We start from the raw sequence: 12,615 nt of genomic DNA, 5'->3' as shown, positions 1-12,615 counted from the left end.
CTAATTTGGATCCCTGAGTTCTCCTCAAGCACATGATGGGTTGGGTTGGCTTGTTAAAAAACATTTTTTTAAAACTGAGTGTTTTCGGGTCCGATTGTAAGAAAGCACCATCGAACGGAAACCTCCTGTCTTTCCTCAGGGGCAAAACGGCCGTTTGTAAGTATTCGATGAACGAAATCAGCTCCACCTTCAAGACGTCGAAACTGAAGGGGTATACCAGCCCCTTGCCTACCAACAGACCCGGGACGGTGAGGGTCCTTTGTTTTATTTCTTTGGTGATTTTTGTATCGCCCCTCTGGAGGTTCCCATCGAGCGGACAACCATTTGGATAAAACAATAAAACAGATACATCCCTCATAAAATAAACAATTCAAGAATTATCCACTATCAGTTAGTCTATGTCTGGGCCACACAGAATTGAGCTCTTACTAGGCCAGTGGTTCTCAACCTTCCTAATGCCGCCATCCCTTAATACATTTCTTCCCATTGTGGGGACCCCCAACCATAACATTAGGGAAGTGTCCTTTCTCAGAAATTAAACCAAAATGGACCAATGGCATCAAGATCCATTGTTCAGGATTGTATATAAATTGGTTTTCTTCCAGGGTTTCTCAGTTCAGTTCTGCCTCTTGTCCCACTATGCCGATCTTGCTCTTTTCTGCTGCTCCAGACAGATAAACACTCTATCTCGATCTACCTTGCAAGGCTGTTGTGTGGATGGTGCCCCTCCCCCACCCCGGCCAAGCGGCTTATCCTGCTGCGACCCCTGTGATATGGTGGTTTGTCCCCCAAAGGGGTCCCGACCCCCAGGTTGAGAACCACTGTTCTAGGCCAAGTGGGGGGTGGACAAACACCCTCCCCTCACCCATTTCGTGCCAGTGTTGCTCTGGAGGGGCCTGTAGAAAACCGGGGTCAAGACGCAGCCGGTTTCTGGCTGCCCTGTCGGGTTTCAGAGGCGAGAGACACCCAGAGATGGTTTGCGATGGCCTCCCTCTTTGTAGCAACCCTCGACTCCCTGGAGGGTCTCCCACCCAAGGACTGACCGGGGCTGACCCTGCTTGGCTGGGGAGATCCAACAAGGTCGGGCTCTCTGCTCCTCTTTAATCCTGACTGCACCAGAGTTCCTAAAAGTGATCCCAGGAATCAGGTCTCGCAGAGCGGCTAACGCAGGCGTTTATCCCAAAGATTAGCAGCGCCTTAAATTATCAAGATCGTGATCATGAATATTAATTTAATTAAATTTCTATACCATCCTCCCAGCATGGCTCGGGACCGACAAAATTTTCCAGAGCAGGAGTCGTGTATATGTGTCAAAGCAAGCATCGACCCCCCCCCCCAAAACAACTGGCAGCCCCCGGAAATTGTGTTGGGTTTTAAAGTTCTGATGGTGAAAAGTGCTAACAAAATAAGGATGCCAGACTCCGGGTGGGAGCTGGGCCGATTCTGCACTTACTTTGTTTTTGTTTCCGTTGTGGATCCTGCTGAATTCAGATCAATTTGAACTCGGGTCTGACTCTACCCCCTCCCCCCCATTGAAACAGAAAGTGTTCTGCACTTGATTGGGGAAGCTCAGAGCGGGGAGGGGAGCCAAGCACAGCAAAAGATACTTTCTTTCTTTTCTTAAACAATGGGAGGAAAGGATTGGAGACAGCACAGGAGGGAGAAATAAGGCAAATCTCTGTTGAGAGAAGTTAGGGCTTCTGGAGCGCAGTCACTTTAAGACAAGCCTTGCAATCGGGAGCCAGGAAGTCTTTGAACTGATGCCCTGGCCAATCAGGGAAGACTGCTTTGCCACGAGGCAGGAGAAAGGAGTTAATTCACAAAAAGCAAAAATCTGCACATTTACTGATGCCAGTTTTCAAATAGCAAGGGTTATATCTACTTCTGGATATCGTGGGGGAAAGGTAGGGTCACTCCAGGTCAATCACGCATGTTGCAGAGGAAAAATTAAAAGCACTCAAAATCAGAGTGGAAATTGAAGTCAGTGTAGACAGGAGGGATTCATTTGGAGTGGGAAAAAAGCCCTGTGCAGACAACACCCTGGGGATTGCCGAAATTCCAGCTCACCTCCAGATTACAGAGATCAGATCCTCTGGAGAAAAGGGCTTGGGAGGGGGGATGACTCTGCGGTCCTTGTCCTCCCCATTCTCCACCTCCAAATCTCCATCAATTTCCCAACCCAGATGTGGCAACCCTACCCCCCCCCCCCACCCCCCTAGGGACGCCAGCCTCCAGGTGGGGCTTGAGCAAACCCCATGAGAGGCAAACTAAGAGAAGGAGTGTAAATTATGTAGTTTCCTCTGACCCAGAAGTCTTAACAGAAAGGCTTCAAGTACATTCAGATGAAGGCATCCTTCCAAAATGATGCCTTGAATACCTTTCTCCAGAATAATAATAATAGTTATAATAATAATAATAATAATAATAATAATAATAATAATAATAATAATAATTCCTTTCTCCAGAAACATTTCATCGCGGCTGCAGAGTTGAACTAGAGGCAACGCTTCTTCTACCTCTCGGCACCGTAGATTTAATCCGCCCCCCTCTCCAGGGTCCTCCCCCCAAACCTCCAGGCATCTCCCAGCCCAAAGGTGGCACCCTCGTTGGAGTCCTGCTTTGACTTCACCTTGTCTGCTTTGTCTTCTCCAACGCAGTGCATGGCGCCAGGTTCCCAACCGTCCAAAAATACCCTGATGATCATTAAGGACTATCCCGAAATAGAGACGGTCATCTACCCAGAGGGGCAGCGCCTCCTCTACCTTCTCGAGAACAACGAAACCTACACCCGGGTTGTGGCGGACAGGGTGCGGGACGCCAACAACGTCAGTCAGGATGTCCTCTTCCTTGGGACAGGTGAGCTCAGCCTGGGAGGTAAGAACACCAAAAGAGCCCTGCTGGATCAGAACAGAGGTCCATCCAATCCAGCCTCCTGCCTTGCACAGGGGGCCAGCCAGTTCCTCTGCAGGGCCAGCAACAAGGCAGGGAGGCCAAGGACTTCCCCTCATAAGAACACAGGAGAGCCCTGCTGGGTCAGGCCAGGGAGGGTCCATCCAGTCCAGCCTCCTGCCTCACACAGTAGCCAGCCAATCCCTCTGGAGGGCATAGAGGCTGAAGAACCTCAGAAGAGGTCTGCCTAGTCCACTATCCTGTCTCACACACTGGCCAACCAGTTCCTCTGCAGGGCCAGCAATAGGCCAGCAAGGAGGTCAAGGCCTTCATAAGAATCTAAGAAGAGCCCTGCTGGATCAGACCAGTGGTCCATCTAGGCCAGCATGTGGGGGAGAAGCAGGGAATCAAACCCTGCTCGCCAGATTAGAAGTCTGCACTCCTAAGCACCACACCAAGCTGGCTCTCTGCACTAAGCCGGCTCTCTTGGGGTGCCCCAATTTATTTCCATAAACCCTACTGCTTTTATCGGTGTCTTCTGCTGCATGTTCTAGAGTGCAAACCCAGTGTCTATCATACTATCCAAAGGGGATTTGTTCCAGGGTCCCGGTCAAAGGAATGGAGGAATCAGATCCCCCTTGAGAAGGCATGAGGGGTAAGAGAACCCCATGACCTTCAGACAATGAGACAGGGCCTTTTCAGTGAGAGCCCCACAATTGTGGAAAAACCTTCCCAGGTGCACTTGAACCCCTCAGTCTGCTGAGTTCCCTCCCTGCCCCAAATGCCACACTCCCCAGGTTCCACACACACCCTCTCCCCAATCTTCAGGAGTTTCCCAGCCCCAGAGCGGACACCCCTACCTCAGACCATCATTGGGAGAACTGCAAAACTGGTCATCCTGCTATTCAAACGTCTCTCTTTCTGATAGATCAAGGGAAGATCCACAAGGTGCTTCAAAAGGGAGAGCAAACAGTCATCATTTCGGAGCTGAGCCCCTTCAAGAAAGAAGCACCTGTCTCTTCCATGGTCCTGGACACGACTATGGTAAAAGGTGTACTCATCTGGTCACGGGTATCTCCGTTCCTTCCCAAGACCAGGTGTTCGTCTTGGGCGTCCTGTGAAATTTTCCAGGACAGAATTGCTCCTTGGTCTGAGCCTCTGCCACCATTCTTCCTGGGCCCGTTCCCTGTTTTGGGGCCTGTCCTCTTCCGGGACCAAAAAGTAGGCAATATAGTGTATTTTGAACTTGCAATAGACCGAACACCAGGAAAGAAGGGTGTGTTTGTATAGGAGGGCACTAAGGATGTGACTCTCTCACAAGCTCTCTTGTGGCGCAGAGTGGTAAGGCAGCAGAGATGCAGTCTGAAGCTGTCTGCCCATGAGGCTGGGAGTTCAATCCCAGCAGCCGGCTCAAGGTTGACTCAGCCTTCCATCCTTCTGAGGTCGGTAAAATGAGTACCCAGCTTGCTTGCTGGGGGGGTAAACGGTAATGACTGGGGAAGGCACTGGCAAACCACCCCCTATTGAGTCTGCCATGAAAACACTGGAGGCCGTCACCCCAAGGGTCAGATATGACTCGGTGCTTGCACAGGGGGGGATACCTTTACCTTTAAGGATGTGACTATCCTCTTAAGAGCCTCTTGTGGCGCAGAGTGGTAAGGCAGCCGTCTGAAAGCTTTGCCCATAAGGCTGGGAGTTCGATCCCAGCAGCCGGCTCAAGGTTGACTCAGCCTTCCATCCTTCCGAGGTCGGTAAAATGAGTACCCAGCTTGCTGGGGGGTAAATGGTAATGACTGGGGAAGGCACTGGCAAACCACCCCGTATTGAGTCTGCCATGAAAACGCTGGAGGGCGTCACCCCAAGGGTCAGACATGACTCGGTGCTTGCACAGGGGGGGATACCTTTACCTTTACCTTAAGGATGTGACCTGGGAGCAAAAGGGGGGGGGGTAGCCCGAAAAAGTTTAGGAACCCCATTTTTTATTGGTCTACAACTTCAGTCAGCTGACCGAACTCCCATCTGGAAAGGACCCCTCATTTCCACCCTCAAGAAGGGGTCCAAATGAATGGCCCCTCCCTCACTACTTTCCAACCTTAGCTGTAACCTCACTTCTCTCCGGCAGGGTCACCTGTACGTGAGCACTGAGTTCGAGGTGGTGCGCCTCTCGCTAGCGGACTGCGAGCAGTACAAAGACACCTGCTGGAATTGCGTCCTGGCCCGCGACCCCTATTGCGGGTGGGACCCAAACACCCTGACGTGTTCGTCCGTCTCGCAAGTTGGAAACCACAGTGGCAGGTATGCCGAGGGGGTAAAGGCATTGGCAGGGCTGAGCAGTGGGGTGGGACAACTTGTTGCTGGACTTGGGGTGTCCCAATAGTGTGGCCGCTGGTCCCCCCCCCCTTCTGCCTGCTGCTGTTGGGATGGGCTTGGTCCCTGGGGCCCTCCCATTGTATCTCCTTATGTATCTCCTGGCAAATAGATGGGGAAGAAATGGAGATAGTGACAGATTTTATTTTCCTCGGCTCCAAGATCACTGCAGATGGGGACTGCAGCAAAGAAATTAAAAGACGCTTGCTCCTGGGGAGGAAAGCTATGGCAAATCTAGACAGCATCCTAAAAAGCAGAGACATCACCCTACCAACAAAAGTGCGTTTAGTCAAAGCTATGGTATTCCCAGTTGCAATGTATGGCTGCGAAAGTTGGACCATAAGGAAGGCCGAGCGTCAAAGAATTGAGGCTTTTGAACTCTGGTGCTGGAGAAGACTCTTGCGAGTCCCTTGGACTGCAAGGCGAACAAACCGGTCAGTCCTAGAGGAGATCAGCCCTGACTGCTGTTTAGAAGGCCAGATCCTGAAGATGAAACTCAAATACTTTGGCCACCTCCTGAGAAGGAAGGACTCCCTGGAGAAGAGCCTAATGCTGGGAGCGACCGAGGGCAAAAGAAGAAGGGGATGACAGAGAATGAGGTGGATGGATGGAGTCACTGAAGCAGTCGGTGCAAACTTAAATATACTCCGGGGAATGGTAGAGGACAGGAAGGCCTGGAGGATCATTGTCCATGGGGTCGCGATGGGTCGAACACGACTTCACACATAACAACAACAACAACAACAACAATGAGATAGTATGTGGGGTGCGCATGGGTCCCGGCAGATAGGTCAATAGGGAAGCTGAGTTAGTCTGCCTGTAGCAGGAGAGGCATTAACGTCTGTTTCTCCCCACAACCAACATCTCTCTCTCTCTCTTTCCCTCTCTGCCTTTTCTTCCCACAGCTTGCTTCAAAGCCTGGATCCACAGTCCACAGATGTGTGTATAGGACTTGAAGGTAAGCTTCCACTGCCTGCATTCCCGGGTGTACAGCCGAGTGGTCGCATAGATCTCCAAGCGTGGGCCGCGGACAATCCGATAGCTGTCTGCGGCAGAATTCACACCCGCCTCTTGATAGCCGCTTGGTTGCTATTTGGGTGCTGTGCATGTGCAAACAGAAAGGCAAGTTCATGAATGGGTGCGAGGGCCACACAGGAACGAAATGTATGCCTTCCTGGGTCTCACACCTACGTGAGATTTCGCCCTGGAGCCTAAGCAACAAATCCAGAAGAGCCACCTCGGTGACGTGGTTAAGAGTGGACGCCTCTCAGGTTGGATTCCCCACTCCTCCTCCACGTGCAGCCATCTGGGCGGCCCCGGGATACTCACAGCCCTGTTCTTACAGACCAGTTCTCTGCGAGCTCTCTCAGCCCCACCTGCCTCGCAGGGTGTCCATTCCGCGTCCTGCTCACAGCCTTACGGGGAGGGGGGAGGGTCGGATCTCGGCTAGATCCGGCGGATCCACTACAAATGTTGCCTCTCTAAAAACTGCCTCCTCTTTTGTCTCTTTGCCATCCGTCCCCCCCTCCAATTCTGAACTCCGAAGAACAAAAGACCCAGGAAGCGCTCAAGAAAGTGAGCGTGGACCCAACCGGCTACATCTACCTGCCCTGTCCCATGCGATCCCATCACGCCACCTACACCTGGAAGAAGGATGACTCCACAACGTACTCATGCTCCATCGATGGGGAATCCTGCACCCTTCGTTTCGGGGAGACCACCCCGATGGACCAGGGCGTCTTCAAATGCACCTCCAAGGAAGAAGGCTACCAAGAGGAAATAACGGCGTACGAGGTCACCCTTAACAGCGGCCGGATGCCCGAGGTCTCTTTGGTGGTGGTGGTGGCCACGGGCGTCTTGTTTCTGGCCGTCACGATTCTCCTCTTATAGACTGGGCTCGTGGGTCGGAGCAAATCTCTCGTCACACTGCCAACGAATCGTCCTTCCTTTCCCGCCCGCCCCCTTTACATCGCTATTCAGGTGACCCCCCTGATAACCTCCCCGCCTCACCAACCTTCGAATCTGGACCAATGGCGCACAGCTCCACGAAACGGCTTCCCCGCCGTCAAAGCCGAAAGTTCCGCCCGCGAATATTCTTCTCTGAGGTCAAACCTCCCGCCATGAGCGCCTGTCTCCCTTTCCTTCCCGAATAACTTAAGGAAAGTGGACGGCTTGGTTTCTGGGTCCACAAAGGCCTGAGGTTTACAGCGGACCAAATGGGAAACTCTCCCCAAAGCGATTTCGGCTTGCTGACAGCAGTCCTATCGAATTCGTTCAAGGCTTGTTTCCCCCCCCCTCCAAACAAAGCAAAATGTTTTCAAACAGCATAAGAACTCCGGTCCGCGCCTTTTGGTGTTTACAGCTCTCCTTTTGGAATCATGTCCGTGATGCTTGAACGCATGTATCCCTCTGTCTCCCAAACCCTAACTGCTATCCAAAGCCAGCTCGAGAAGGGAAACAAACAGATCTGGGAGATTGCCACCGGCCCGCTGTCTAGAGCACAGTGTGGACCTAACCCCTGCCTTATTCCAAAGGCCGGTTGCCAAAACAGCTGCCTACATCTGCCAGGACTCGACTATCTGACCACATAATTCCAATAATCCTAAGTATTTGGGCGTCCGACCCAGCCTGTATCGCTTTGAATGCCAAACAGTCACGGCAAATTCATCTCAAGGGGCGGCGGGGGAATGAGGAAGGGTCCGCAAAAGCCACGGAGTCAGCCAAGAGGAAAATAGGCGGTTGTGAATGGGACAAAGCCCACGCAGGCCGTTGACCTGCCAGCCTACAGGAAGGGCTCCCGAATTCCTAGTACTGAGAGAGAAACGCTGAGCCAGGGGTCCCCAAAGGTTTTGAGCCTGCGGGCCCCTTTGGAATGCTGACCCAGGGAAGAGGGCGCAGCCACAACATGGCTGCCGAATTAGGCGGAGCCTATCACAAAATGGCTGCTGCGGGAGGCGGGGCCGGCCTCAGTGCGTGAGGCTATAGATCACTCTGATAGTAATCCCTGAATGTTTCAGGCTAAAGCTCTGCTGAACGGGATGCCTTTTCAGGGGAGGGTGGTACACAAATATAACATATTAAGATAAATAAATCTACATGGGCAATCAGATCCGCTGCAGGGCAAAAGACCCACCTGGCCCCGATCGCTTTCTAAAAGCACTCAGTGGGTGTCGGGAAAGGTGGCAGCGGGCACCGTGTGGGGGACCTCTGCTCTAGGGGATAGGATAGCACAACAAGGGGCAGAGGCTTCTAACATAGGTTGTATTGAGCAGGGATCTAGACACTTTTTAAAAAGAGGGGGCTGGGAGGCTACTGAAGCTCTCTTGCTATTTCTTAGGCAGGCCGATACCCATAGCGTGCAGCCGGAGGAGAAATGCTGCCACAAATTATTCTATTTTTGTTAAGAAATGCGTATAAACAAAACACACACACACACAGACACATACAGAGGGTGAGGATGAGATAGAGGGTGGAAAAAATCAGATTCCTGATGTAAACTGGCTCGGTAACCATAAATCAGTAGATCGGAGTGAAAAGGAATCACATATCAGTATGCGCCCCTAAGATCAGGCAGCCTCTAGCCCTTAAATTTAGAACAGTTCTGCTTTAAACCTTCATTATATACGATTTCTCATCCTCACTCGCGTGAGGTCTGTTTCTCCAGCCTTCTTTCTGGGTTGCAGTGCCGGCATAAGCGTGAAAACAGAGCACGTCCTTGCATGACAACTCAACAGAAATGATAGCACATGAGTTTTCTATTATATGCTTTGTTGCTCGTAAGCTGTAAGGTACATAGGATATTAAATTGCACAAGTTGGGGGAGAGGGGAATTCTACAAGGCCCCACCATGGCTAAAGGAATACAGCATGGGTTAGCAGAGTTAGTGATGCACATCCCCCCTCCCCAATCATGTCTTCCCACTATGGAAGCTTCTGGGTGCCCACAAATCTTCTCTGCCAACATTCAAAACAACCAAGAGTCTTGTGGTCTTAACACGCTAGATTTAGGGCTGTTCCTCTTAATGCCCTCCCTTCTAAGTTTCTGTTTCTTCCGGGAAAGGAAGGGGGTGGTCTGTTCTGCATGGGTTTAGCTCCTCCTAGTGGCGAATTCTATATTACATTGGCGTATGTCCAGCGTGAAACCTGCAGAGAGATAAGTCCGACGTAAACCAATGTAATACCAACTCGACCACTGGGATGGGGGAATCCCTTGAGCGACAGGAACACACAAGCCAAGAAAATGAAAATGCAGAAAAATCCTTAGAATCATAGAATCAAAGAATCATAGAGTTGGAAGGGAGCTCCTGGGTCGTCCAGTACAACCCCCTGCACTGTGCAGGACACTCACAACCCTTAAAGCCTAGCTGAAGTCCTTCACGCATGTACTGATGCAGTGTGCTACAGCCCATTATGGCCACGCAATGCGGAGCCACAAAAGAGACGTAACCGGTGTCTCTACCAGGGTTGTTGCTTCCTTACCCTTACTTCAACCCTTAATCTCAGAGGATGGAGAAGCGTATTATATTTATAGTGAAAGCCGCCTGGAGTTCCACAGGGGGAGAAAGGCAGCTAATAACTGTTTTGAACAAATTAAAAGTTAAGCATGAGCTCCAAGCCACTAGGGTGTTGTTAAAGTAAACCTAGTGCAGCGGCCTCAGGAGGTGGCCAGCCTCCAGGTGGGGCAAGACGATCTTCCAGGCTTACAACTGATCTCTGAAATCAGGCCCCCGAGAGAAAAAGACCACTGTAGGGCGGATTCTTCAGCATCGCATCCTTGCTGGGCTTCTCACGCTCCCCGAAATCCACCATCCCCAGGCTCCACCCCCAAAATCTCCAGGGGTTTCCCAACCCATAGTTGATCACTCTACGCTCCAGGTACAGAGGCGACGCATAATGATGCCTTTCCAGCGCACGGACCAAAACATAAGCCGCTTCCGTGGGAAACGCAAAGCCCAGGAGGCTGCCGCACAAGTCTTTTCCTGGTAACACCCTCCCTCCCTCCCTGCCTCGTCGGAATGCCGCTTTCTCTGTGTATCAAAACCGCTGGTCTGTAATCGCCTCTTGACCCCTTTTTGCTTCCTCTTCGGGGGAGCAGGAAAGTTGTTTTTTTTAATAAACTGTGCCGGGAGGAAGGAATAAAAGCGATCGATCGCCGTACAAAAACTGTGTCGTGCCTGATGCTTGGGGGACCCGAGGGGCCAGAATCCTGCCCCACTGCGGCCTTCGCAGTGGACAGTCCAGATCGTGCAATTCTATGAGCGCAGTACAAACGAGGACTTCTGGGATCGGAATTCAGTACCTTCAGACTTGAAAAGGACCCCATCCCACCCCCAAAAAAACCTTTCCTTGCATTTTTTATTTAACTTATTTTAGATTTCTATATCTACTAGCAAAAAAGCCCATTGTGCTTTTAAATACAATGGACGCTAGGCTTCCCAGCACTCGCCACAGATACTCAAAGGCCCAGTGAGGCTTGGAGAGGCCCAGCAGGACTTTTTGGGGCCATGAGGAGTGCTGCTGGGAGCTCCCATCCTCCTTCCTCACCCTGCTCCCCATTATGATAGGTCCTCAACGTCCCCGGGGAAAAATGTTACAGGTGAGAGACTCCACACTCCAGACAAGGGGCAAGATCTTCTGCCAGCCTGACCTCTAGCAAAAGCCTGGCGGAAGAGCTCCGTTCTACCGGCCTTGCTGAACTGAGTGAGCTCTTACAGAGCCCATAGCTCTTCCGGGAGCTCATTCCAGCAGGCAGGGCCAGGGTACAGGCCAGGTAAGCGTCCTGTTTGCTGGGCATCACATCTATTTGTACCCACAGAGCAAAGTGCCTGCCCTTCCCACCTTCCCAGTGCGCTGGGCAGGGTACAGCCTTAAAAACATATACAAGGTTAAAACATCAAAACATTCTCAATTCTGCCAATCACACCCTCGAGCTTTGGCAGTAGATCTTCCATTTCTTCTCCGTCCTCCCCTTTTGGCTTGGCGGAACAACAAGCTTGGCGGAACATAAGCCTTGCAGGCCCTGCGGAACTGATTGAGGTTCTGCAGGGCCCTGATGTCTCCTCAGTGCTCATTTGACCAGGACTGAAAAGGCCCTGTCCCTGGTCGAGGCCCACATCACTTCTTTCAGGCCTGGGACCCTAAGCAGATGTTGTTGTGGCGATCTCAATGTTTGTGGGAGGATTATGAATTGTTTTTGTTGGTTTATTGCAGGGTGGCCAACCTCCTTGGGGCTATGTTGGACACCCTTACCATTCTGATGGTACGGTGGTAACACCATATCTCATTTCATTTACTTCTTTTGATGATTGTATTTTATGTCTGGAGTTTTAAGGGAAGTTTTATAGCGGGTTTTATACAGACTTTGTAACCCGCCACGTGCCATTTGGCGGGTAAAAAGTTGAATGAATGAATGAATGAATGAATGAATGAATGAATGAATGAATGAATGAATGAATGAATGAATGAATAGACTGCCGGGGGAAGAAGCACCAGCCACAGAATGTCAGGGAGTGAGGTTAATAGCATAGAATCATAGAATCATAGAGTTGGAAGGGGCCATACAGGCCATCTAGTCTAACCCCCTGCTCAGCACAGGATCAGCTCAAAGCTATGAGTTGGAAGGGACCTCCTGGGTCATCTAGTCCAACCCCCTGCACTATGCAGGACACTCCCAACCCTCTTGCTCATCCACTGACACCCCTTTGAACTTCTACAGAATCAGCCTCTCCGTCAGATGGCTTTACAGCCTCTGCTTTAAAATCTCCAAAGATGGAGAACCCACCATCTCCCGAGAAAGCCTGTTCCATTGAGAAACTGCTCTGTCAGGAACTTCTTCCAGATGTTTAGACGCAATTTCTTTTGAATTAATTTCCTCCCGTTGGTTCTGGTCCATCCCTCTGCGGGAATTGGAAACGACTCTGCTCCATCCTCTATATGGCAGCCTTTTAAATACTTGAGGATGCCAGCAGGGGCTCATGGTAATTGCAGTCCAGGGACATCTGGAGAGCCAGCATTTTATCACCCCCTGCCCTAAGGTTTGCCAACCTCCAGATCTCCAAATGATAGGGATCCTTTGGAGGATGCATTTTATAGCATTTTGCCCCACTGAGGCCCCTTCACTCCCTAAAATCTGATTTCCCCAGGCTCCACCTTCTAAATTTCCCAGCTCACAGGTGGAAACCAGTGCAGGGTTCCATGAAGGCCAGGGAAAGAAGAAAAACATTTGAACTCCTGGACGGATTTCAAAAAGTGGAGTCTTGCTTTACCTTAAAGACCCCCAACTCCCACCCCACCCTAATTAATCCACTGGATTACTCAACACACTCAGAGCTCCATGTACTCTAGGGATGCCAGCCGTCAC

At 51.1% G+C, this 12,615-nt stretch overlaps 1 protein-coding gene across 1 annotated transcript in view; it reads left to right on the top strand.

Moving 5' to 3' along the window:
- Nucleotides 1–10,418, top strand: part of LOC143829536 (semaphorin-7A-like) — a 33,149-nt gene extending 22,731 nt beyond the window's left edge. Inside the window, exons 9-14 of the mRNA XM_077320618.1 lie at nucleotides 140–248; nucleotides 2,658–2,856; nucleotides 3,818–3,933; nucleotides 5,012–5,184; nucleotides 6,162–6,214; nucleotides 6,803–10,418. Coding sequence (XP_077176733.1) covers nucleotides 140–248; nucleotides 2,658–2,856; nucleotides 3,818–3,933; nucleotides 5,012–5,184; nucleotides 6,162–6,214; nucleotides 6,803–7,146 — 994 coding nt within the window. The 3' untranslated portion in view covers nucleotides 7,147–10,418. The remainder of the gene's footprint in view (nucleotides 1–139; nucleotides 249–2,657; nucleotides 2,857–3,817; nucleotides 3,934–5,011; nucleotides 5,185–6,161; nucleotides 6,215–6,802) is intronic.
- The last annotated feature ends 2,197 nt before the right edge of the window (nucleotides 10,419–12,615 follow it).

Source organism: Paroedura picta, chromosome 1, assembly GCF_049243985.1.
Source record: "Paroedura picta isolate Pp20150507F chromosome 1, Ppicta_v3.0, whole genome shotgun sequence".
NCBI lineage: Eukaryota > Metazoa > Chordata > Lepidosauria > Squamata > Gekkonidae > Paroedura > Paroedura picta.
This window is presented reverse-complemented; position numbering and strand designations above follow the sequence as displayed.